This window comes from Pelophylax lessonae (assembly GCF_965119305.1).
Source record: "Pelophylax lessonae genome assembly, chromosome: 10".
Lineage (NCBI taxonomy): Eukaryota > Metazoa > Chordata > Amphibia > Anura > Ranidae > Pelophylax > Pelophylax lessonae.
The window spans coordinates 230,102,690-230,130,221 of NC_138777.1; the positions used below are offsets into that span (position 1 = coordinate 230,102,690).

Genomic DNA, 27,532 nt, shown 5'->3' on the forward strand with positions numbered 1-27,532 from the left:
GATGCACTTTTCTGCTTTTAATGTAAATATGAGTGAAAAACCGTCATGCCGAAAGTTTGGGGGTAAATATTCCCTTTCTCAAGGAGTTTCTATCAGCTGAGCCCCTGATCTTATCAGCACCCTTTAGAAAGGCCCATGTGTAACAGGTATTCCTGCAGGCTAACCTGGTGACGTCCATAGCAGCTCAGTGTTGTGTGCTATTAAGACGTCACTTGTTTTGTGTTCTGCTGCTACCTGTTTTTGGCATTTCTCACCTTATTGAGATTTGAAGGAACGATATGGACTAGAGGTAAAAGATGGGAAACCAGCAGCAAAAGAATCTGGAAAATTTGGGTGGGAGATGAAAGCATCAGCAAGACAGAGGGTGACAACACAAATCACAGGAAGGGAAGCAACACATAGGAAGACAAGCTTTGAAAATGAATTATTAGACAAAACGCACAAAAACAAAAAAGAGTAATATTTCCCAGCTACCTCCTTCTGAAGCTGGTGGACCTTGTTCATCAAAGAGTCCCTCTCCTCCTGTAATAATGAGATCTTCTCCAATGCAGTCTCTTGTTCAGACAAACAGGTTGCAAGCTGGGCTTGAAATCTGTCTGTGGCTCTGCTCTGGAGCTGGAACTATAGATGTTGAGGATAAATGTATGAATATATGACCAGCTTACATCATCTACCAAAGCTAGTTTATGTATTCCTTATCCTGGTGTAGGATATTGCCACAGGCACCCATTACCTTCTGCTCCATGTCCTCCTTCTCTATATTAAGATCTCGTATCTCCCTCTCTAGTCTCAGGATAGTTTCAGAGAGTGAAGACTTCTCGGCATGACGCAGTGTTAGTTCTTCTTGAAGACTTCCCTTTGTAATCTCCAGCTGCTGGACCTAGAAGGAAAAGTGTTGTACAGGAGACTTACCTATAGTATGTTGGGATCAGGTAATGTAAGGTTAAACCTAACTAGTCTAAAAAATGCTCCGTATCCCCTTCTAACAGGGGCTTAACTACAGGGGTTGCAGGGGTTGCAATTGCAACCAGGCCCCATGCTCCGGGGGGCCTGTGCGGCTCCCCTGTACACCTGGATAGGAGGGGCGGCGGGGGCAGCTTGTAGAGAAATCACTGTCCTCCTTTTTCCTCCTGTAGCTGCAGAAGGGAAAATAGAGGAGATTGGTTCCTCTGTATGCTGCCCCCGCCACTTCTATCCACTTCACTTGTGTTCTGCTGTCTTTGGGCCCCTGTGTGCTCCCCTCCCCCCACTGTGCTTCCTCCCCTCTCCTGTGAGCTGCTGCAGGGGATGTGTCACAATGGAGAACCAGGAAGGGGGTCGGTAAATATGTAATTTACCAGCTCCTTCCTTTTCTGAATGGACAGAGTTATAGTCAGTGACATTGTAAAAAAAAAAAAAATAAAATGATAAAAAATAATACAATTAAAATACCAAAAAATAAAAATTACTGACACCAGTGGGTGAACTTCCAGGATCGCAAAGGTCACACTTGGAACCGGGCCCTGGCATTCCACCACCGTGGGGAGGCCCCAAGATAGCAGGAAGGGGGCCCACTGCAGAACTTGTGAAAGGGTCCCGCTGCGGGACCGTAATAAAGGGCCCCACAACAAGAGTAAAGAGCCCCAGGCTTGAAGGGAAGGGTCCTGGCCAGGGGTCGGGGGGCCCTTCATGGTTTCTTGCACCGAGGCCCTGAAGTTTCTAGTTACGCCTCTGCCTCCTAACACCCATGCTTACTAACCTGTGTAAGATATAGATATATATATATATATATATATATATATATATATATATATATATATATATATATATATCTATATCTATATCTATATCCATATCCATATATATATATATATATATATATATATATATATATATATATATATATATACAGTACTTACCTATTTTCAGATAACGCTGGTTCAGTCATGTGATCTCCTGTGTCAGCCAGCAGTGGCTGCAGGGGAGAGGAAAGAGCACTCGACAATGGGTGGTAAAGCCTGGAGAGTTGATGTCACCCATAGGCTCCTATGGCCCATCTGTTGTTGGAGCTCCCTCTTCTCCCCTGCAGCTGCTGCTGACTGACACAGGGGAGCCGGATCACAGGACCAGACCGGAGCGGGCTGAAAATAGGTAAGTACTGTATATACATCTTTCTTACACAAGTTAGTCAGCATAGGTGTTAGGAGGGGGAAGGAGCAAGACTGGATAGGTTTATCTGGGAACTCTACTTTTTTTTTTTTATTCTTTTTAATACATTTTACAAATTACATAGAAAAAAAAACATACAATTACACAATACACATAACGGAGTCTGCTAATGGCAACACCGTGCTAAGGCCTAATTGGCCTAAAAGTTACAACCGTAACAATAAAAAAGAAGAAAAGGAAAAACCCCTACAGTTTCATTCCCCCCTCCCCCCATGTACCAACTCAACCCCCTTTAGGTTCCAGATATGTATATTAGGAGTTTTAATGCACAGTGATCATAAAAGAATGTATGTCTCTGCACCACCCACAGCACCAGCACTCAATCTAAGGTGCGGAATGTGATATTCCTATGGCACCAGAGAGAAGAGAAGACCAAATCAGTAGAAATTACCCTGTTAGATGAAAGAGGGGCTCAGCCACACACCCTACGAATGTTCCATCAAAACTTCAGCCCCATAAATTACCTAATTCTGCTTAGACTTAATTGCTACATCATGACCAGAATTGTGTGCTCATCCTGCAGTAGTAGAGGTGTCTAACCAAGCCTGCCACACTTGGTAAATTTCTAGGAATTCTACTTTGACCTCTATGAAATATGCAGGTGAAAGAACACACGTGGGCCACCCCTATATGAAACAAGTGAGGCGCTGACTCGTTCTTTTTAACTCCCCACCCTTAGCCGGAGCTGAAGCTCCCGTATGACACTCCAGGATGCAGACTCCTAATTCACTTTTACCATGATCATCTCCAAGTGTGTCATCGGCATTTATGAAATGTTCTCAGACTACTACCCAACAAATGAAGTCTGCAATGGGCTGTGTATTGAAGTTGAAGGAAAGACGATCACCCGAAGAGGACACTGATGATGCCCTTATTGCTGGAAACACATTTGCTGAGTGCCAGGATGAAGGAGGTGAAGGTGTAACAGTATCAGGAGTTGACATTGTGATGAACAACAAACCTTAGGAAACTTCCCAAAGTATGCATTCAAACGATATATTAAAGACTATATGCAAGCAATTAAAAGTCATCTAGAAAAAAATAAACCTGAAAGAGTGCAACCATTCATGACTGGAAAAGCTGAAAAAGTCAAAGTCCTAGAAACTTCAAAAACTTTTTCACAGGAGAGTCAATGGACACAGAGGTTATGGTTGGCTTTTTGGATTACGGCGAGGATGGTATAACCCTTTTCAAATTGAAAAATGTTAACAATTTGGATCGTTTGATGCAACCAACCAGACATGGGAGTAAGTCACACATGTGCAAGTCACAAGCAAGTCTCAAGTCTTAACCAAGTCTCAAGCAAGTCCCAAGTTACTATGGCGAAAAGCAAGCAAGTCAACTCGAGTCCCTGCTAGAAGTCAAGCAAGTCAAGTCAAGTCATTTATTTTGGTCAAGTCACAAATCAAGTCAAAATACTGATCTACCCCAATTTTCACCTTTAAATCAGTTAAAAGTCAGGGGTCTGGAAAGGTTTTGATTTATTTTCAACATTAACAAAACTGCTTGGTGCTTTTTTCTTGGCATATTTAAGAAACACTTTGAATGCCCAAACAGCTCAAAATCCTTCGTCCGGTCATGTTTCAACACCACAGTCACTAAAAACATGTTAAGTATTTCCATTGTTAAACAGACAGTGTCCTAAAAATCAGAACACGCTGAGGTGTTTTAAGTGACTGTGGTGTCAGAAACATAACAGGCACATTCATTTTGCTTTAACACATCTCGAGAAAATGCAAATATTTAATAACTTAAAAAAGTAAAAAGTCATTTCGAGTCATATGTCTCAAGTCATGAATACCAAGTCAAAGTCAAGTCAAGTCTTTTATTAATTTTAGTCAAGCAACTCTCAAGTCCTCAAACTGGTGACTTAAGTCTGACTCAAGTCAAGTCACGTGACTCAAGTCCCCCACCTCTGCAACCAACTGCTGCTGATTTCCATTCATACCACACACCAGGATTAAAGTCTTATGACCAACTCAAACTGGACTGTTATCATTAAGCTGCATTAATTTCAACCCTAAAATATTGGAGTGGAGACATAGTATTTTAAACTTTTTTGTCATTTAGTCCAAATAAAATGATCATAATTCCCAAAAAAAAAGAAAACGTGAAGTGTTTTATCTGGCAATTTATCTGTAACTCGGTGTAGCAACCTTATGGATTACGATATACACTATATTACCAAAAGTATTGGGACACCTGCCTTTACACACACATGAACATTAATGGCATCCCAGTCTTAGTCCGTAGGATTCAATATTAGGTTGGCCCAACCTTTGCAGCTATAACAGCTTCAACTCTTCTGGGAAGGCTGTCCACAAGGTTTAGGAGTGTCTATGGGAATGTTTGACCATTCTTCCAGAAGCGCATTTGTAAGGTCAGGCACTGATGTTGGACGAAGAGTGGCCTGGCTCGCAGTCTGCGCTTTAATTCTTCTCAAAAGCTGTTCTAGACTGTGCAGGCCAGTCAAGTTCCTCCACCCCAAACTTACTCATCCATTTCTTTATGGACCTTGCTTTGTGCATTGGTCTAAATCATTTGGTGGAGGGGGGATTATGGTGTGGGGTTGTTTTTGAGGGGTTGGGCTTGGCCCCTTAGTTCCAGTGAAGGGAACTCTTAAGGTGTCAGCATACCAAGATATTTTGGACAATTTCATGCTCCCAACTTTGTGGGAACAGTTTGGGGACGGCCCCTTCCTGTTCCAACATGACTGCACACCAGTGCACAAAGCAAGGTCCATAAAGACATGGATGAGCAAGTTTGAGGTGGAGTAACTCTACTGGCCAGCACAGAGTCTTGAACTTAACCCGATAGAACACCTTGGGGATGAATTAGAGCACAGACTGCGAGCCAGGCCTTCTCTCCATTGTCACAAAAGCGCTTCAGGAAGAACGGTCAAACATTCCCATAGACACACTCCTAAACCTTGTGGACAGCCTTCCCAGAAGAGTTGAAGCTGTTACAGCTGCAAAGGATGAGCCAACCTAATATTGAACCCACCCTCCACCAAATGATTTGGACCAGTGCACAAAGCAAGGTCCATAAAGACATGAATGAGTGAGTTTGGGGTGGAGACTGGCCTGCACTGAGTCCTAAACCCAACCCAATAAAACACCTTTGAGATTATTTAGAGCGCAGGCTGCGAGCCAGGCCTTCTCAGTACCTGACCTCACAAATGTGCTTCTGGAAGAATAGTCAAACATTCCCATAGACACACTCCTAAACCTTGTGGACAGCCTTCCCAGAAAAGTTGAAGCTGTTATAGCTGCAAAAGACTGGGATGCCAATACAGTTCATGTGTGTGTTAAGGCAGGTGTCCCAATACTTTTGACAATATAGTATAGTATAGTATAGTATAGTATAGTATAGTACAGGGGTCTTCAAACTATGGCCCTCCAGTTGTTCAGGAACTACAATGTCTGTGAATGTCAGAGTTTTATAATGTCTCATGGGATGTGTAGTTCTGCAACACCTGGAGGGCCGCGGTTTGAGGATCCCTGGTATAGTATATATAGGTCTAGGGATAATTGTACATGTGTATTGTAAAGTTTAAAATATATGCAATTTTTTCAAACAACAGTTATCGATAAATTGGCTGTTCAGCTGCATAAATCCACTGTAGAAGGTAATCAGATATGACTGTCATTTGCACAATACCCCCTTGTGTGTGTGTTTGAGTCATTGCCAGAAAAACTATTAAGGCCCAAAAGTGATGGAGCAGATCAAGCATTTCTATGGCATTGCTTTGTCACACGATTACTGACCAATCAGAATAATCTATAGCAGTGATTCTGTGATAACATTGGGGCGGTACATCTACAGTGTAAGCACCTTAAAGGATTAAACAATAATTCTCACCTTGTCTTCTGCATTTTGCAGCTGCCTCTTCATAGTCTGCACTTCTCTACGCAGACGGTCCACCTGCTGCTCCTTCTGGTTTAGCTGAAACATAGAAAACATTTGTCAGTAACACAGAAATTTACTTTTTAGGTAAAAGTGTAAATGGCCATCACTGTGCACATACTTTACTTTCCACCACGGCGTTGTGCTCTCCTAAGGCTAAGCTCTGAGTCTCCAGCTCGGCATGCAAGGCTCCAGTCTCCTTCTCCAGCTGATGACTGTGCTCCTGAAGTCGGACTTTTTCCTCTTGGAGTTCCTGCACCGACTGCTCCAGATTCACAAGCTTAGGAGGAATGGGGGGGGGGGGGGGGACAACATTAGCTAAACTTACAGCAAAGCATTACCATACCCAAAAGTGATACTTCACATTATCTCCAAAGCAGCCCATAGATTATTAGTCAGTTTTTTTTTTGTTCAACCAGCAGGTTTAACTAAAAAGTGTACAGGGTTCCCATATCCACACATTCTTGGTGGATGGGGGAATTCTCCCCACTGAGCTATTGTATTCTAACAGTGGGGAAGACTTGAATACACTGATGAGCATTGCAGGCTGCAACGCTCATCCACCTGGGCGGATCCAGGATCCAGAATTGCGCCCCCCCCCCCACCTGCCATAGAACGGATCCCGCATTTATTTTATGCCTCCTTGCTTCTCTGCGCCCCAGGGCAGCTTTCCCTCCTGCCCACCCCTTGTCCTGGCCTGGACATGGCTATAGGTACCCCAGCAACAAGACCTCCCTACTATAAATAATGATTCTGACAAAGCAGAATAAACTTTGTACTTAATAAAACCACATTAAAGAGGAAGTAAAGTCAAAAAAAAAACAGAGAAAAAAAAATCCCTGTAAAGAGAAAGGCATAATGAGCTAGTATGCATCGCATACTAGCTCATTATGTAGTACTTACCTTAAAACGAAGCCCCCGCCGTGCCGCCACCTCAGCGACAGGACGGCGACATGTCCTGCCGTCCCGCTTCCGGGTTCGCGTCCTCCGGCCATCTGATTGGCCGGAGGCGCGATTACATCACTCCCGCGCATGCGCGCGGGAGCCGCCGTTCACGGCACTGAGCTCTGAAGGAACGGCACGGGTGGCCGTTCCCTCAGAGCGCCTGCGCCGATGACGTCATCAGCAGTTTGCGCTGTAAATATCTCCTAAACGGTGCAAGTTTGGGAGATATTTATAGCACCTATAGGTAAGCCTTAATATAGGCTTACCTATAGGTAAAAGTTATACAAGAGGGTTTACAACCTCTTTAATATCTTAAAGAAATACAATTTCTATTCCTATTTTGTGATGAAAAAGTAAAATAATTGTAAAACAATGTCAGGCAAATTTATAAAAGAGGAACTCTTTCATTGGGCAACTATGTGGCAAATGAGGTTTAATGTTAATAAATGTAAAGTTATGCACTTGGGGTGTAAGAATATGCATCATACATACTAAGGGGAGTAGAACTGGGGGAATCCATAGCGGAGAAGGATCTGGGGGAATCCATGGCAGAGAAGGATCTGGGGGAATCCATGGCAGAGAAGGATCTGGGGGAATCCATGGCAGAGAAGGATCTGGGGGAATCCATGGCAGAAAAGGATCTGGGGGAATCCATGGCAGAAAAGGATCTGGGGGAATCCATGGCAGAAAAGGATCTGGGGGAATCGATAGCGGAGAAGGATCTGGGGGAATCCATAGTGGAGAAGGATCTGGGGGAATCCATAGCGGAGAAGGATCTGGGGGAATCCATAGTGGAGAAGGATCTGGGGGAATCCATAGCGGAGAAGGATCTGGGGGAATCCATAGTGGAGAAGGATCTGGGGGAATCCATAGCGGAGAAGGATCTGGGTGTTCTGGTAGATCCTAAGCTTAATAATAACATGCAATGCCAAGCTGCGGTTTCCAAAGCAAGCAAAGTCCTTTCTTGTATTAGGAGAGGTATCGACTCCAGAGAGAGAGAGAGAGAGAGAGAGAGAGATAATTTTACAGATCATTAATAAGACCTCATCTGGAATATGCAGTTAAATTTTGGGCACCAGTTCTCAAAAAGGATAATCGGGAACTGGAGAAAGTGCAGAGAAGGGCAACCAAACTGATAAGAGGCATGGAGGAGCTCAGCTATGAGAAATATTAGAGGAACTGAATTTATTCTCTCTTCAGAAGAGGAGATTAAGGGGGGATATGATCACCATGTATAAATACATAAGGGGTCCATATAGTAAACTTGGTGTTAAGTTGTTCACTTTAAGGCCATCACAGAGGACAAGGGGGTAACTCTTTACATCTAGAGGAAAACAGATTTTGTCTCCAAATATGGAAAGGTTTCTTCACAGTAAGAGCTGTGATAATGTGGAATAGACTCCCTCCAGAGGGGGTTCTGGCCAGCTCGCTAGATTGCTTTAAAAAGGGCCAGGGGCTTACATAATATAAATGGGTACTAATATTTATAGGTAAAGTTGATCCAGGAGATATCCGATTGCCTCTTGGGGGATCAGAAAGGAATTTTTTCCCCTGCTGTAGTACATTGGATCATTCTTTGCTGGGGTTTTTCGTCTTCCTCTGGATCACCTGCGGGTACAGAATTGTGTATATGGGATTGTATGGTTGGGTTTTCTTTCTTTCTTGTGTCTTTTATTAACCTGACTAACTATGTAACTCAAGTTATATAAACAGGCATGGGTGAGCCGAAATAAAATGAAAACTATATCAGTGCACCATATGATTGCTTTGAGGCTATGGAGAGAGGCAGGAGAGGTTCCCTGCAATCACCAAACTGTCCAATCGGTATCCATTCCCTGAGGAGCCATGGCTGACAGTGTCTGTGGATGCTGAATAAGCAAAAAAAAACAAAAAAAAAAATCACCCAATTTGGGAAAAAATTAGAGACTAGTCTCGCATGTTTTCTGGCACCTTCAGATGTCCAGTCAATGCAGCCCCCCCGGGTAGCGGTGTACCAATGAGTATCTTTCTGTCCCCATCCCCATAGATGGGACAGTAGAAGACAAAAAAAAACGATTGGCGTCATCATGTCCCGGCCTTTCAAGCAGACGAAGAGACAGAACCCAAAAGGAAGTCCGGGTGAAAGTGAAAGCTCCTGGGACCAGCAGGATCGGTGACAGTTCAGCACTGGAGGGCTTCATTTAATAGGCAAGTCTGCCATAATGTGCTAGTATGCGGTGCACACTATGGCATAACTCATCAGGGGGCCCAGATGGGTTAAAAAAAATTCTGGTTTATTACTGCCTTATTAGCATTACTATGGAGTTAGCAGGAGGTGGTGTAGCACTGACCTGTTCCCTGGCTCTGTGTAGACTCTCCAGTGTGCCGCGGTGCTCCCTCTGCAGGTCTGCATTCTTCCTCTCCTGCTCCAGAACTCGTTGCTGTAGCTCCATTGCTTCTCTCTGACAGCTGCTATATCTCCCCCGCAGAGAGGCGGCCTCTGCCTGTGTCCCTTGCAGCTCCTCTTGCATGGTACCCAGCTAGAAGGGCAGAGCAGCATCATGAGACAGGAGTGTGCAGTAACCACCAACCAATCACAAATCAGCTTTTAGCTGTTCATTTTAAAAAAAACAGTGCAGCCAGCTGGCCTTCCTGCTATTTTATCCTTCTGTTGGCTAACTAGGACACCCTATGAGCCTACAGGAAGGTGCAAGAGACAGAAACCAACGCTGCTAGAAAATGTTTAAATTTGCATATTGGGGTGATCTAGGCATTAAAGGGATTGTAAGGGTAGAAGATGCATTCTATGCATTAAGATAATAAAACCTTCTGTGTGCAGCAGCCCCAATACTTACCTGAGCCCATCTTTATCCAGCGATGGAGTGTCTCAGGTGCCCGGGACTCCCCGCCTTCTGATTGGCTGAGACAGTAGCGCAGCGTGATTGGCTCCCACTGCTGTCAATCAAAGTCAGTCAGCCATTTAGGAGAGAGAGAGGGGGTGGGGCCGGGTCACGGCTCCGTCTCTGAATGGACACAGGGAGCTGTGACTCGGCTCGGGTGCCCCCACAGTGGGGGAACTCAACAGGAGGGAGGGGCCAGGAGCACAGAAGAGGGACCTGAGAAGAGGGGGATCCGTGCTGCCCTGTGCATAACCAACCGCACAGAGCAGGGAAGTATAACGTTTTTTTATTTTTTAAACTATACTTTACAATCACTTTAAGGATCCCAAGCGTTTCCGAAGCTCTACAAATGTGGGTAAAGGCATGCTGGGCCCAAAAGCTGTTAAAGTGGCTGTAATTCTCAGACATGAAATATGAACAAAGCATTTCCTTCTATAAAAATGATTAATCAGCGCTGACCAATATAAAAAAATTTAAGACCCCAATTAATTGCTTAATAGCCAGATAAGGGGACCTATGGCTGCCAACATAAAGTGCATTCACCTAACACCAAGATATTCCAGAAAGTATAAGGTATGTAGCGCCAAAGGATAAATACAATAAATACAAGCAAAGTGTTTATCAAATGACAAAAAATATATGTGAATAAATAAATAAATATATATAAATATGTATCACAATAAAGGTGCGAGTGCTCTTAAATTCTGTGATAATAAACTGATCCAGGTGATCAAAAACGAATTCCGTGAATGATGAGAATACTTCAATAAATTAATAGTGTCACAATAAGTGCTCGTGCGAATTAATATACAGTGCATTGCGAAAGTATTCGGTCCCCTTGAACTTTGCGACCTTTTGCCACATTTCAGGCTTCAAACATAAAGATATAAAACTGTAATTTTTTGTGAAGAATCAACAACAAGTGGGACACAATCATGAAGTGGAACAAAATTTATTGGATATTTCAAACTTTTTTAACAAATAAAAAACTGAAAAATTAGACGTGCAAAATTATTCAGCCCCCTTAAGTTAATACTTTGTAGCGCCACCTTTTGCTGCGATTACAGCTGTAAGTCGCTTGGGGTATGTCTCTATCAGTTTTGCACATCGAGAGACTGAAATTTTTGCCCATTCCTCCTTGCAAAACAGCTCGAGCTCAGTGAGGTTGGATGGAGAGCGTTTGTGAACAGCAGTTTTCAGTTATTTCCACAGATTCTCAATTGGATTCAGGTCTGGACTATGACTTGGCCATTCTAACACCTGGATATGTTTATTTGTGAACCATTCCATTGTAGACTTTGCTTTATGTTTTGGATCATTGTCTTGTTGGAAGACAAATCTCCGTCCCAGTCTCAGGTCTTTTGCAGACTCCATCAGGTTTTCTTCCAGAATGGTCCTGTATTTGGCTCCATCCATCTTCCCATCAATTTTAACCATCTTCCCTGTCCCTGCTGAAGAAAAGCAGGCCCAAACCATGATGCTGCCACCACCATGTTTGACAGCGGGGATGGTATGTTCAGGGTGATGAGCTGTGTTGCTTTTACACCAAACATAACGTTTTGCATTGTTGCCAAAAAGTTTGATTTTGGTTTCATCTGACCAGAGCACCTTCTTCCACATGTTTGGTGTCTCCCAGGTGGCTTGTGGCAAACTTTAAATGCACTTTTTATGGATATCTTTAAGAAATGGCTTTCTTCTTGCCACTCTTCCATAAAGGCCAGATTTGTGCAGTATACGACTGATTGTTGTCCTATGGACAGAGTCTCCCACCTCAGCTGTAGATCTCTGCAGTTCATCCAGAGTGATCATGGGCCTCTTGGCTGCATCTCTGATCAGTTTTCTCCTTGTATGAGCTGAAAGTTTAGAGGGACGGCCAGGTCTTCGTAGATTTGCAGTGGTCTGATACTCCTTCCATTTCAATATTATCGCTTGCACAGTGCTCCTTGGGATGTTTAAAGCTTGGGAAATCTTTTTGTATCCAAATCCGGCTTTAGAATTCTCCACAACAGTATCTCGGACCTGCCTGGTGTGTTCCTTGTTCTTCATGATGCTCTCTGCGCTTTAAACGGACCTCTGAGACTATCACAGTGCAGGTGCATTTATATGGAGACTTGATTACACACAGGTGGATTCTATTTATCATCATTAGTCATTTAGGTCAACATTGGATCATTCAGAGATCCTCACTGAACTTCTGGAGAGAGTTTGCTGCACTGAAAGTAAAGGGGCTGAATAATTTTGCACGCCCAATTTTTCAGTTTTTTATTTGTTAAAAAAGTTTGAAATATCCAATAAATTTCGTTCCACTTCATGATTGTGTCCCACTTGTTGATTCTTCAAAAAAAATTACAGTTTTATATATTTATGTTTGAAGCCTGAAAGGTCGAAAAGTTCAAGGGGGCCGAATACTTTCGCAATGCACTGTATCTAATGATCACGCATAAGCATACACAAATGGAAATTAAAATTGGTGCAAAAAGTCCATAAAAAGCGGGTAATTTCTTCTATGCTGTGTTGGTATCAAGTGACCAAGTGCTGGTGCTTTAATATCATAAAGTGACTTGGTGCATTAATGGTAATGCAGGCCGCTCACCTCCTGGTTTGGCTCACAAGTTATAATGAGCCAAACCCGCTTTTTGCATGCATAGGTGCTGATAGGTACGGATAGGTTACTTCCTCCTGTCCTCCCTCTGGATAAAGGTGCTTCAGGTAGGATATAATGGCCAGATCCGCAGTGTCACTGACACAGTGAAGGGGATAGGGTGGTGGTCACTTCCTCACAATCCTCTCTCCACCGTCACGATAAGGTACATGTAAAAAATAAACACAGCTATCTGGGGGCCCTGCTGAAGAAGTCGTGGTTTCGACGTAACGCGTACGGGGGAGGAGCCTGCACAGGCTGTAGCACCCATATCGCTGTCCATGTCTGCACCAGTCCATGCGAGTGTTTTGCTGTATTTTTACCCCAATAAAGTAGTTGTTACAGAGAGCACCAGATCGCTGTGTTTATTTTATACACGTACCTTATCGTGACGGTGGAGAGAGGATTGTGAGGAAGTGACCACCCTATCCCGAGAAAGGAAGCCAGCCAAAAGAGGCAACCAATGGCCGCTCTGTACTTTAATTCCTTCCAAACCTTCCACACACAGCAGCATTATATGGATCTGCCTAGGAGAAGATGCCTGCAAGCAAACATGTACAGTGCCTTGAAAAAGTATTCATACCCCTTAAAATTTTGCACATTTTGTCATGTTACAACCAAAAATTTAAATGTATTTTATTGGGATTTTATGTGATAGACCGACACAAAGCGGCACATAATTGTGAAGTGGAAGGAAAATGAGAAATGGTTTTCAAAATCTTTTACAAATAAATCTGTGAAAAGTGTGGCTGTATTTGTATTCACCCCCCGGAGTCAATACTTTGTAGAACCGCCTTTCCCTGCAATTACAGCTGCAAGTCTTTTTGGGGATGTCTCTACCAGCTTTGCAAATCTAGAGAGGACATTTTTGCCCATTCTTCTTAGCAAAATATCTCAAGCTCTGTCCGATTGGATGGAGAGCGTCTGTGAACAGCAATTTTCAAATCTTGCCACAGATTCTTAATGTGATTTAGGTCTGGACTGTGACTGGGCCATTCTAACACATGAATATGCTTTGATGTAAACCATTCCATTGTAGCTCTGGCTGGGTGTTTCGGGTCGTTGTCCTGCTGGAAGGTGAACCTCCGCCCCAGTCTCAAGTCTTTTGCAGACTCTAACAGGTTTTCTTCTATGATTGCCCTGTATTTGGCTCCATCCATCTTCCCATCAACTCTGACCAGCTTCCCTGTCCCTGCTGAAGAAAAGCACCCCCGCAACGTGATGCTGCCACCACCATGTTTCACGGTGGGGATGGTGTGTTCAGGGTGATGTGCAGTGTTAGTTTTCCCCCACAAATAGCGTTTTGCTTTTAGGCCAAAAAGTTCAATTTTGGTCTCATCGGAGCAGAGCTCCTTCTTCCACATGTTTGCTGTGTCCCCCACATGGCTTCTCACAAACTGCACACAGGACTTCTTATGGATTTCTTTCACCAATGGCTTTCTTCTTCTCACTCTTCCATAAAGGGCAGATTTGTGGAGTGATGACTAATAGTTGTCCTGTGGACAGATTCTCCCACCTGAGCTGTGGATCTCTGCAGCTCCTCCAGAGTTCCCATGGGCCTCTTGGCTGCTTCTCTGATGAATGCTCTCCTTGCTCAGCCGGTCAGTTTAGGTGGACGGCCATGTCTTGGTAGGGTTGCAGTTGTCCATACTCTTTCCATTTTCGGATGATGGATTGAACAGCGCTCCGTGATATGTTCAAAGCTTGGGAGATTTTTTTATAACCTAACCCTGCTTTATACTTCTCCACAACTTTATCCCTGACCTGTCTGGGGTGTTCCTTGGACTTCATGATTATGTTTGTTCACTAAAGGCTCGAACACACTATAAGAAAATTGGGCGAACATTTTCGTCCACAGAATTTTCTTACGATTTTCGTATAGTGTGTACAGAACTTTCTACAGACGATTCAGAATTTTCGTATGAAAATTCTCAAAGGGACAAACTCCACAATTTTTATCGTACGGGAAAAAACTAACGATTTTAGTTTAATTTTTACCGTTTTCGGCAGAATTTGTACAAGAAAAATCAGAAAAGAAAGACTGCGCATGATCGGAAACAATAAACAACAAAAAAAAGGCCTTTGTCGTACGAAAATTTTCGTTCTGATTTGCTGTGAAACAACAAGGAAAATCGGACAATCGTTCACCAGCTTTTCTTATAGAGTGTACCCCATTTAAGGTTCTCTAACAAACCTCAGAGGGCTTTACAGAACAGCTGTATTCATATTGAGATTAAATTAAACATCATAGCTCCTCCAGAGTTCCCATGGGCCTCTTGGCTGCTTTTCTGATGAAGTCTCTCCTTGCCCCACCTGTCAGTTTAGGTGGACGGCCATGTCTGGTTGCAGTTGTCCCGTTCTCTTTGCATTTTCCCATGATGAATTGAACAGCACTCTGTGAATTGTTCAAAGCTTGGGAGATTTTTTTTATAACATAACCCTGGTTTAAACTTCTCCACAACTTTATCTCTGACCTGTCTGGTGTGTTCCTTGGCCCTCATGATGCGGTTTGTTCACTAAGATTTTCCAACAAACCTCTGAGGGCTTCCCAGAACAGCTGTATTCATACTGAGATTAAATTACACACAGGTGGACTCTATTTACTAATTAGGTGACTTCTGGAGGCAATTTATTCCATTCGATTTTAGTTAGGGGGTATCAGAGTAAAGGGGGCTGAATACAAATGCATGCCACCATTTTCACATATGTATTTATTTGTAAAAAATGTTGAAAGCCATTTATCATTTTCCTTCCACTTCACAATGATGTGCCACTTTGTGTCGGTCTATCACATAAATTCCCAATAAAAAACATTTACGTTTTTTGTTGTAATATGACAAAATGTCAAAAATTTCAAAGGGTATGAATACTTTTTCAAGGCACTGTATATCTGAATACATAGCATAATATAATCACCGTGAACATGGCTTCCTGCAGCTCTGCCCTCAGTCTGTGTATTAGCATCAGATGTTCCCGTTCTGTACTCTCTGCTCTCAGTAGCTGATCTTCTAGCTGGTCCCGGTGATGCTGGTCCCATGACGCCTGGGCAGGTTCTTCTCTTGGCATGTACAAAGATCCTTCTCTAAGTTTATCAATCTGCAGAAAAAAAAGATCTCAGTAGAGGCATAACTAGAACCTTCAGGGCCCCGCTGCAAGAAACCATGAAGGGCCCCCGGAACCCCTGGCCGGGGGCCCTTCCCTTCAAGCCTGAGGCTCTTCCCACTGATCCTGGGGCCCTTTACTCTTGTTGCAGGGCCCTTTATCACGGTCCCACAGCGGGACCCTTTCACAAGTTCTGCAGTGGGCCCCCTTCCTGCCATCTTGGGGCCTCCCCACGGTGGTGGAATGCAGGGCCCGGTCGCAAGTGTGACCTTTGCGATCCTGGAAGTTCACCCACTGGTGTCAGTAGTTTTTATTTTTTGGTATTTTAATTGTATTATTTTTTATCATTTTATTTTATTTTTTTACAGTGTCACTGACTATGACTCTGTCCATTCAGAAAAGGAAGGAGCTGGTAAATTACATATTTACCGACCCCTTCCTGGTTCTCTATTGTGACACATCCCCTGCAGCAGCCGGCAGGAGAGGGGAGGGGGGCAGCACAGTAGGGGGGGGGGGATCAGGGGAGCACACAGGGGCCCAGAGACAGGAGGAGGAGTGGTGGGGGCAGCATACAGAAGAACCAATCTCCTCCATTTTCCTCCTGCAGCTACAGGAGGAAAAAGGAGGACAGTGATTTCTCTACATGCTGCCCCCGCCGCCCCTCCTATCCAGGTGTACAGGGGAGCTGCACAGGCCTCCTGGTGCATGGGGCCCGGTTGCAATTGCAACCCCTGTAGTTACACCCCTGGATCTCAGCAATGGACAGACTGTCATTTATACACATCAAAGATCTCTTATTGTGTCTGAATAGCCTCAGGTCACAGCCAATCCTTACCTCTGCCTCCAGCTCCCGCTGGCGCACTCTCAAGGCATAGTTCTCCCCTTCCACCTGGGACAGGCGCAGGTTGGATTCAGATAACTATAAATGGAACATAAGGAATAATGTAAAGTGAAGCCATCACATTACCCCCTAAGAGATACACACCTGTACAGTGCTGTGAAAAAGTATTTGCCCCTTCCTGATTTTTTTTTAATTTTTTGGATATTTGTCACACTTAAATGATTCAGAACAAACACATTTTAATATTGCACCAAGATAACCCGAGTAAATACAAAATGCCGTTTTTAAATGATGATTTCATTTATTTAGGGAAAAGAGGTGTCCAAACCTGCCTGGCCCTGTGTAAAAAATTGCCCCCCCTAACCCTAATACGTTGTTGTGCCACCCTTGGCAATGAGTCTTTCACAACGCTGTGGAGGAATTTTGGTGTATTCCACTTTGCAGAATTGTTTTAATTCAGCCACATTGGAGGGTTTTCCAGCATGAATGGCCTGTTTAAGGTCATGTCACAGCATCTCAATCAGATTTAAGTCCGGACTTTGACTTGGCCACTCCAAAACCTTAATTTTGTTTTTTTTTTTAGCTATTCAGACTTGCTGGTGTGTTTCGGATCATTGTTCTGCTGCATTACCCAAGTCCACTTGAGGTCACGAACTGATGGCTGCACATTCACCTTCAGGATTTTCTGGATAGTTGTATTATTTGTGTTCTACTTGGAAGCATAGTTTCCCTGTACTCCAGTGGTCAGACTTCTGCTGACATGCCCTCCTGCACAGCTTTGAGATCAGTCTACTGCTGTTTCTCTGCCTCCCAGAATTGCACAGAGCAGCCCTGAACCTCCTCTTCTCAGGTACCCTGACGCATCTGGCTCCCATGGAGGCACTCGTGAGGGCTTGCTCCTGAGCCAGGCTGCTTGCACTATAGACACAGACAGCAGGGCTCAGCCTCACAGGCTTTGATTGACAGCAGTGGGAGCCAATGGTTCGCACTGCCTCAGCAAAGCCTGTGAGACCAGGAAGTGAGGGGAGGGAGCTACTTCAGACGGGCAATGCAAGGAATGCACTAAGGTAAAAAATGTTTAGGCTTTATGGCCACCTGAATGTGTTGTTTTATAAGATGAGGGTCCACACACAGTATACTTTATCCAAACCCCTGTCTCCTGGTTGATCAATATTGTATTGTAAATCTCAGTAACCAATTAGAACAATTAGAGGGATGTGTTGGAGCTGGAGAGAGTGCAGAGAAGGGCAACTAAACTAATTAGGGGATTGGAGGACCTTAATTATGAAGAGCGTCTGCAATCGCTTGATTTATTCTCCCTGGAGAAGAGACGCCTGAGAGGGGACATGATAGCAATTTATAAATATCTCAATGGTGATCTCAGCATAGAAAAAAAGCTATTCAGTCGAAAGGATTGCATGAGGACTTGAGGGCATACAATGCGATTAGAGGAGAAGCGTTTTAACCTCAGGCAACGTGGGGGGTTCTTTACTGTTAGGGCTGCAAGATTGTGGAATTCTCTACCACAAGAGGTGGTTTCTGCGGGAAGTATGGTGGCTTTCAAAAGACTCTTAGACGTACATCTCAAGTATCAGAACATTCAGGGGTATGTGAGATGATTACAGCCACACACACCTACACAGGTTGAACTGGATGGACTATTGTCTTTATTCAACCTCACTACGAAAAACTATGAAAGAACTCAGTATTTATTTATTTTTTCAGACAGATAAGGAGAACTAATCTGCGATTTGTAATAGAATATTACATGATAACCAAACAACACTGTACTTGCACTCTGTTATAGGGGGGGTTGCTGACATTACCTGTCGATGGGCCTCATCTCTTTGGGTAGATGAGGTATTCAGGTCTTTATGAAGCTGTTGTATTCTGACATGTCTCTGCTGCAGCTCCTCTTGTCTCTCCTTTAGCTCTCTCTGCAGTCTGTACAGTTGCTGTTCCTGAACATCAAGCTGCAAAATAGAAGGACAGCAGTGAGGAGCCTGCAGTGGAATCAGGACTGAGCAGAAAGAAGATAGGAACCGTCTTACCTCGGAGGAGAGGACATCTCTGGTGTTCTGTAATGTAAGCAGTTCACTCTGAGCTTCCCTTAGCTCCGTGTTTCTACGATCCAACTAATGGAACAGAAAAGAGAAGAGAGCTGGTTAACCACTTCTGGACCGGAAGGATTTGCCCCCTTAATGACCAGGCCATATTTTGCGATTCGGCACTGTGTTATTTTTAACGGACAATTGCGCGGTCGTGCGACGCTGTACCCAAATAAAACTGATGTCCTTTTTTTCCCACAAACAGAGCTTTCTTTTGGTGGTATTTGATCACCTGTGCGATTTTTTTTTTTTTTTTGCGCTATAAAACAAAAAAAGAGCGACAATTCTGAAAAAAAAACAATATTTTTCACATTCTGCTATATAACATTCCGAAAAAAGAAAAAAAAAGAAAAATCTAAATTTTTTAACATTTTAGGCCAATTTGTTTTCTGCTACATATTTTTGGTAAAAAAAAAAAAAAAAAAAAATCGCAATAAGCGTATTTTGATTGGTTTGCGCAAAAGTACTAACTAACTAACTACAGGAAGATTTGTTATTTTTATTGTTTTTTCTTTACTACTAATGGCGGCGATCTGCAATTTTTTGCAGGATTGCGACATTGCGGTGGACAGATCGGACCCCTAACTGACATTTTTGACACTTTTGGGGGTACCAGTGACCTTACTACAGTAATCAGTGCTAAAAATATACACTGTTACTGTACTTACATTGGCAGGGAAGGGGTTAACCCTGTGGGTGATTAAGGGGTTAAATGTGAGCCTAGGGAAGTGATTCTAACTGTAAGCGGGCGGGGCTTGTGAAATGATCACAGAGACCTGTGATCCTACATAGCAGGATCACACGCACTCTATCAAGGGGTTAAATGTGAGCCTAGGGGAGTGATTCTAACTGGGGGGCGTGGCTTCTGAGATGACCATAGAGACATGTTATCCTATATAGAAGGATCACATGAGCTCTGTGATCATCCCAGGTTATTTTTTACCTTATTCATTTATTTTCCCCCTTTTTTTTTTATCTCTTCGGTTACAATTTTTATTTTTTTCATGCTATGTTTCACATCTAATGCCCCATACACACGTGCAGATTATCTGCAGACTTTTGTCTGCAGACTTACCTTTTCTATGTAGTGCAAGGGCCTGCCAGATTGCATACAAATTGAAAGTGTTTAGGTTTGACCTCATATTATATGGTTTTGGTAAGTCTGCAGACAAAAGTCTGCAGATAATCTGCACATGTGTATGGGGCATAAGACTCCAGATTTTGATTGATTGGAGAACAAAAAGCTTATATACTAAGAGAGAGTGGTGGAAGTGAGAAATTGATAATGAATGAAGCAGGAAGAGGAACTTAAGCCCCGTACACACGTACCGATTATCGGCCGTAAATATTCAGCCGACGACTGATCGGCCGATTGTTGGCTTGTTAGTATGATGCTTCCGACAGCCGACAGCGCATTTTCGGCCGAACAGAATCTGTCGTGCAGGCATTAAAATTTTTGTATGCCGACACCAGAACGGCCGATTGTTCGCCAGTCAGTACAGAATTCGGCCGACAGACAGCAGATTTGCAAGACTGGGCATGCTCAGAAAAGAAAAAAAACAGGAAAGTTAACCATCACATGACATCACTTCTGCAGTCGGCTGTTGTTGGCCGACAAAATTCGTGTGCAGTCTTTTGCAGTTTTCAACAGACACGACAGCCCTGGACAAAAGACGGCCGATCGTTCGGCCGACGATCGGTACGTGTGTACGGGGCTTAAGTGGTCAGAGTTGGTTTGGTGAAGGGTAATACAGAGAAGGAACTAGGAAAAAAAACTGCGAGAATTGATATTATTAAATATTGGATTTCCTTTTCTTTTTAATGTGTAATTTATTTGTTTGTTTTTGTAAAGAAAATATTTTCTGAAAAATAAAAATGAATAAAGTGTTTTAAAAAAAATAAAAATAAATCTCAGTTATTATTGTTTATGATGCCTGGCTGATTTACAATAATTATTAATATGTAAAAAGAGAGGATTCGGCACTTCCAAATGCAGGAAAATCGTGGAGTTTATTGCACATAAAATCATCCGACATAGACCATAGGACAACACACCATTGATTAGTGCAATGATTAACCACTTGCCGACCGCTCACTCGAGCTCTACTGCGGCAAAGTGGTTCGTTATCGTCCAGCGACGTAGTACAACGTCGGTGGACTCCTTCCCCTGTAGGCGGCGCTCCCGCGCCGCCGGAGGCGCGCTCTGCTGTATTCATTCACAGCAGGAGTCGGGCCAGGGGAGGAGCGGCGGCGCTTCCCCGATCGTCGGGAAATCTAGTTTGGAGATCCGCCCGTGACAGGGAGTGACAGATTGCAGGGTTCAGCATAGCTGAACATGCGATCTGTCCCTGACTCACTCAGTCACCTCCCCCCACACACGTCAGTAAACACCAGGCATACATTAACCCCTCCCTCTCCAATAAAATTAACCCCTTCCCTGCCAGTGTCATTTGTACAGTTACAGTGCATATATATAGCACTGATTACTGTATTAATGTCACTGGTACCCCCAAAAGTGTCAAAAATGTCAGTCAAGGGTCCGATCTGTCCGCCGCAATGTCGCAGTCCCGCAAAAAAAAAAAAAAAAAAATCGCAGATCGCCGCCATTACTCGTTAAAAAAAAAAACACCAAAAATGATCTTTCCCTTAGTGCATAAACGCAATAACCAATCAAAATACGCTTATTGTGATTTTTTTAACAAACATAGGTAGCAGAAAACAAATTGGCCAAAAATTTTAAAAAAATTTGATTTTTACATTTTTTTGGGGGAATTTCATATAAAAAAATGTGAAAAATATTGTTATTTTTGCAAAATCGTCGCTCTTTTTTTGTTTATAGCGCACGATCAAAAAATCGCACAGGTGATCAAATACCACCAAAAGAAAGCTCTGTTTGTGGGAAAAAAGGACATAAATATCGTTTGGGTACGGCGACCGCGCAATTGTCAGTTAAAGTCGCACAGCGCCAAATCGCAAAAAGTGGCCTGGACGTAAGACAGCAAAATCCTCCGGTGGTAAAGTGGTTAAGCACTATCGTGTGAAACGCGTTTGCTGAATGGTGTGTTGTCCTATGGTCTATGTCGGATGATTTTATGTGCAATAAACGCCACGATTTTCCTGCATTTGGAAGTGCCGCATCCTCTCTTTTTGCATATTTGTACTCTCCAGGCCACGGACCTCAGCGAGCTCCCTGCATGGGTTTTCTCCAGCCTCTCTGGGATCACAGATCTGCGGACTGTTTTGGAGCGGTGGGTTCATCCCTTTTCCCTTCCCGCTTTAATCTATTACAATAATTATTGTCAAAGCTTCAACTGGGCTTTGATTTTCCTTCCTGCACTGCTAGCAATATCTTTGTTGTTTGACAGATATGTTAAAGAAACAATGGTTCTCTCCCTGACCAATAAAGCTATAGACAGCAATGAACAAGCAGTCTTGTTAACACACAATCTGATTGGTTCTAGTTAACTGAGCTAAAGCAGTCATTTGACAGGACCAAACACTGCCAAAATGAGCAGGAAATGATGTCATCTACTTGGCTTAACTCTGACACCAGACTTAGCCAGGGTATACTCCTACAGTGGGAAGGTGGCCATGGAGTGTGGATCAGTTAGTAAACCTTGTTGGGGGGCGGGCGATCAGGAGGCACTGCCACTTTGCCTTAAATGAGAGGTGGTAATATCTTTTTAAGGTTTTTTTTTTTTTATTTAAGATCGGAGAGTTAGATGATTGGATGTTTGCCACCAGTCACCTTTCATAAATCCTTTATATACACACCTCATCTTTCAGAAGTTCATTACTTTTGGATATTGTGGCGTGGGTATCTGTGGAAGGGGTTTCTGGAGGGTTGTTAGCAATCTGACAAAAAAAAAAAGAGAGACTGAATATAAATACTGAGTCTGAGACAATACATGCAACATCTGAATATGTAATACTGCTCTGTTAACCTCCCCCACTCAGTTAAAGTATATAAATGAATTACAAAAAAGATAATATACACATATATAAATAATTATTTGAGATAAAATATGTGAGTTTCACTTTTCGAAATGAATTACTGAGATAAATTAACTTTTTGATGAGAGAGAAAAAAAAAAAAAAAGGTGTGTGTATATATATATTTTTTTTTTTTTTTTATTCTTCTTATCTCTGTTTCGTAGGATAGACATAGTGTGGGTACTTTAAAACACATTAAACACACAATATTTTACACCCAAAGCATATCAGGGATGTTGTAAAGGCTAAAGTTTGTTTTTTACCTTAATGCCTTCTTTGCATTAGTAAAACAAATTTTAGGCGCAGCTCCTTCCCTTTTTTTCTTTTTCTTTTTTTTAAAGCCCGTGGTGTGTGAAACACACTCAAAAGACTTACACCCGGTGCATAAAAAAGTGCACACACGCAAAACGTGAGACACACAAAAAGTGCACAAGGCGTACACATAGCCCTCCTCCGAAGAAGAAGGGCCTTTACCTTGATCCCCCAGGGCGCAAGGCTCCTGACAGGGATTGAGGTACTCACTATGGGCTGCCCAGCCGAAGCCAGACAGACCCCGTTCTCCAGGGGGACTGCCGAAACAGCCCACCCTAAGTACTTGGTGGGGATCCCCTGAAGGGAGACCCCATGAGAGAGGGCGAACTCAGCCAGAAGGCCATATACACCCCCTCCCAAGACGTTCAGGACAGGCCCGAGGACCTACGCCATACTGGTCATGCCAGTGATCAACAAAAAAAGGGACAAACGTGAGCACACAACAAAGAAAAAAAAAGAGTGGGGAAGGGGAAGGGGAGAAGTGCTGGGTAGTGTCAAAGTGCAAGACCTTGGCAGGCCCCCCGCCCAGGAATAAAAATTTCCTCTGGTGCTGGCCAAAAGGCCCGTCCAAGAGGCAGGTGTGGAAAAAGTGTGATGGTGCAGTGACCAAGGTGCCAAAAAACTCAGGTGAGCTGCCCCTCACCGGTGAGAATTGAGGCACCCCTGGGCGCAGCTCCTTCCCTTTTTTTTCTTTTTTTTTTTAAAGCCCGTAGCGTGTGAAACACACTCAAAAGACTTCACCCGGTGCATAAAAAGTGCACACACGCAAACGTGAACACACAAAAACTGCACAGGGTGTGTGAAATGGTCTGGCCTCCGAAGAGGTTGGACCTATACCTTGATCCCCCGGGGCGCAAGACTCCTGACAGGGACTGAGGTACTTCCTATGGTTTGCCTGGCCGGAACCTGGCAAACCCCGTTCTCCAGGGGGACTGCCGAAACAGCCCACCCCAAGTACTGGGTGGGGCTCCCCCGAAGGGAGACCCCATGAGAGAGGGCGAACTAAGCCAAAAGGCCATGTCCACCCCCTCCCAAGACTTTCAAGGTAGGCCCAGAGACCCACACCGTACTCGTCGTGCAGAGGAAGAAAAAGGTGATAGTGAAGTGACAAAACACTACAAAGAAAAAGCACACACACAAACAAAAAGGTGGGGAAGGGGAAGTGGAGAGGTGAATTAGTGCCTAAGTGAAAAACAAAGGCAGGCCTTCCGGCCGGAATAAAAATTCCTCTGGTCGAAGCCAAAAGGCCTTGCCCAAGAGGCAGGTGCTTAAAAAAGTGTGCGTAGGTGCAGTGACCATGGTGCCGAAAAACTCAAGGCAGCTGCCCCTCACCAGTGAGAATTAAGGCACCCCTGGGCTGCCACCCCAGGGGCACATACACTACGGGCTTTCTCTACCCCGGCCCTAAGGCCAGACCGAGTGTAGCCCTAACCTACCAGGAGGCATCAGAACTTTAGACAGCTTAGGGTGAGCCTGCCTTCAACTGGGGACAAGCCTTTTGCAAGGCCAGATTCAACCCAGGAGGAAAGGCCCTCCCACTGCCATCCGCCGTTCCTTACCAATCACATCCAGGAGCAGTACTAACTGGCCACGGAACCAATCCAGTTTTCTCGCTCCCTTCAAACTGGTAGGGGCGGACCCATTCAAATCAGAGGCAATGGACCCATCAGGCTTTCTCTGATGTGGCTTACTTCCCAGTCCCCCGGTTGTTCCGGAGCGCCCTGGTTCATTTCGGCCCCCACCGATACTAACCATCAGGTTCCATACCAACTGATAAGAACAGATACTACACTTGATCTTAGCCAAAAGGCCGAGCAGCTCCTTCCCTGCCCGTCCTAAATGATTACCTGAGCCCAAGCTCCCTCCAGCGCTGTATACCCAGAGCAGGAGTTGCTGCTCTCTCCCTCCTTATTGGACTCAGTGAGAGCAGCGGGAGCAATTGACTACTGCTGTTGTCAATCAAATCCAGTGATGAGGGAGTGGGGGCGGGGCTGAGCTGCACTGTATGTGTGTCAATAGAAAAACACAGTGAGCAAAACCACCGCACACAGCAGGTAAGTAGAACATGTTTGTTATTTAAAAAAAAAAAAGATCCTTTACAATCACAACGGTTTCCTGGAACTCTGACTTCAGTATGCATCATGCATCTATAGAGGAGGTGAATCAGTTACAGAAGCAAATGGATATTGATTTAGGGAAATGCGGACCATAAACTGTAGTTGGTTGCCAGGGTGCAGATGGGATTACAAAAATTCAGACCAATGGCCCTCTAGATAAACTGATGACCAGGTAGAGCAGGGGTGTCAAACTCAGTTTCATTGTGGGCCGCATCAGCATTATGGTTGTCGTTAAATGGTTGGTTGTATCTGTAAGACTATATAAATATATATATATATATATATATACAGCTTTTTTTCTCAGAGAATTGGTGCAGGAACTCAACCACACCCCCTAACCGAACCACACTGAACAATAGGTGTGCCCAAATTACACATTGGGAGGATCTTAGAGGGGCAATAAATACCAGGAGTGTGGTATGTGCGAAGTTTAGGGATAACCAGATGTAGAGAGTGCAGAGTTCAGGGGTGCACTACATACAGAGTGCAGAGTTCGGGAGTACACTATGTACAGAGTGCAAAGTTCAGTAGTACACTATGTACAGAGTGCAGAGTTCAGGGGTGCACTACATACAGAGTGCAGAGTTCAAGGGTGCTCTGTGTACAGAGTGCAGAGTTCAGGAGCACACTATGTACAGAGTGCAAAGTTCAGTAGTACACTATGTACAGAGTGCAGAGTTCAGGGGTGTGCTACGTACAGAGTGCAGAGTTCAGGGGTGCGCTACGTATAGAGTGCAGAGTTCAGGGGTGCACAACATACAGAGTGCAGAGTTCGGGAGTACACTATGTACAGAGTGCAGAGTTCAGGGGTGCACTACATACAGAGTGCAGAGTTCAGGGGTGCTCTGTGTACAGAGTGCAGAGTTTAGGGGTGTACTACATACAGAGCACAAAGTTCAGGGCTGCTGTGTACAGAGTGCAAAGTTTAGGAGTACACTATGTACAGAGTGCAGGGATTAGAGGTGTGCTATGCACAGACTGCAAGAATCAGCTCTCTTTCACAGGCTGTTCACATCTCACTTCCCCTCCATCCTCTGGGTGCGAGGGCCACATGAAATGGCCTGGAGGGCCGGATTCGGCCCGTGGGCCTTATGTTTGACACATGTGATGAAAGAGAGTTTAAATATAACATACTCAGATTCATAGACAGAAGGCACACTCTACCTGGCTCAAGGCTTTAATTTGGTTCTCAAGATGGTGCTTCTCTTGCAGATGAATTACAGCCTTTGAATCCTTGAGAGAAATCTCCTGGTGCAGCTCTGTGATGGTGTCTTGTAGCTCTTGGAGCCGAGCGTCCTTCTCCAGGACCTGCCAAAAGAATATATTATTAGGTACGTGAGCAGAAATGTGGCCACATGGGGATGTTACATGTCTGTCTTTTATCTAAAAATGGCAAGGTGTGGTGGTCTACTTATTGTATTTGGATGTCTTCCTATGAGCCTGGTCCAGAGGCTTTTATCTAGAAAAGACCTTGGTACACTGGTCTCACTGGTCTCCTCACTGGTCTGGATTTTCCAGGAACAGTTCTAGGCAAAAAGAAGTCTAGACTGGTCAGCTTAGTGAAGCATAACGGAGAAGGGATATAAATTGTATTGATTAGGAGAAATGAGAAGGTTTACTGGCTCCAGGCACTGTAATGCAATATTGTAAAGAAAATTAATTAGACAAGTATTCTCACTTTGGGTCCTTTCACATAGGCTTTCCCCCCGGCGGACTCTGTTTTGCTCAGCGGGGGATCGATCCGCTGATCCCCGCTGAGCAGGCGGATGACAGCTCCGTCTCCGCTTACTTTGCAGAGACGGAGCTGTCAGATCCCCGCTCTCATTTCTATGGGAGATCGGATGAAAACAGACCGCCTGTTAGTTTTCATGCAATCCTCCAGACGGATGGAAAATAGGGTTACCATCCGTCTGGATTTCACAAACAGGATCGGATCGGAGAGAAGCGGGTGTCAGTGGACATGTCACCGCTGACATCCCCCGCTCCATAGGGGTGCATAGAGTATCCGATCAGGTCCGCCTGAAAAACTGACAGGGACCGGAAAGGAAAGCCCGTGTGAAGGGGCCTTATTTATTTACTACAGGTATTTTTATAATGCGGCAATTTTCCCAGTGCTTTACATACTGTACTATTTTTACATTGGGTGGATTCCGTTCCGCTCACAGATCCCCTGCTGATCTGAGCACAGTGGGCAGTTGACCAGTGGCGACCCGTCCATTGGGGGCGCAGGGGCGCTTCCCCCCCATCCATGCGTCCGGCCCCCTAATATACATGCAGGGTGCTGGACGCATTGATTCCAATGGGTTTTTTTTTTGAAGCACGTGATAAGAGCCCTGAGACCCACTTCCCGATTGGCCGAAAGGAGAAGCCATGCTATTAGCCGAGCAGGAGCAGGAGGGAGGAGACGCAGGGGAAGCCCTTAACATGTCAGTCCAGGGTGAGTGAGCCTGCGACTGGGGGGGGGGGGGGTTGTATGGTGT

The 27,532-nt window shown here is 44.3% G+C and overlaps 1 protein-coding gene across 1 annotated transcript in view; it reads right to left on the reverse strand.

Annotated features, from left to right (window-relative positions):
* The window catches only part of PMFBP1 (polyamine modulated factor 1 binding protein 1), a 96,480-nt gene that overhangs the window by 56,026 nt on the left and 12,922 nt on the right, over positions 1 to 27,532 (reverse strand). The window contains exons 5-15 of the mRNA XM_082269694.1: positions 26,217 to 26,360; positions 22,405 to 22,485; positions 18,574 to 18,657; positions 18,349 to 18,495; positions 16,517 to 16,600; positions 15,496 to 15,675; positions 9,390 to 9,578; positions 6,236 to 6,394; positions 6,070 to 6,153; positions 734 to 880; positions 475 to 621 (exon numbers count right to left, since the gene is read on the reverse strand). Of these exons, the coding sequence (XP_082125820.1) occupies positions 475 to 621; positions 734 to 880; positions 6,070 to 6,153; positions 6,236 to 6,394; positions 9,390 to 9,578; positions 15,496 to 15,675; positions 16,517 to 16,600; positions 18,349 to 18,495; positions 18,574 to 18,657; positions 22,405 to 22,485; positions 26,217 to 26,360 (1,446 nt within the window). The remainder of the gene's footprint in view (positions 1 to 474; positions 622 to 733; positions 881 to 6,069; positions 6,154 to 6,235; positions 6,395 to 9,389; positions 9,579 to 15,495; positions 15,676 to 16,516; positions 16,601 to 18,348; positions 18,496 to 18,573; positions 18,658 to 22,404; positions 22,486 to 26,216; positions 26,361 to 27,532) is intronic.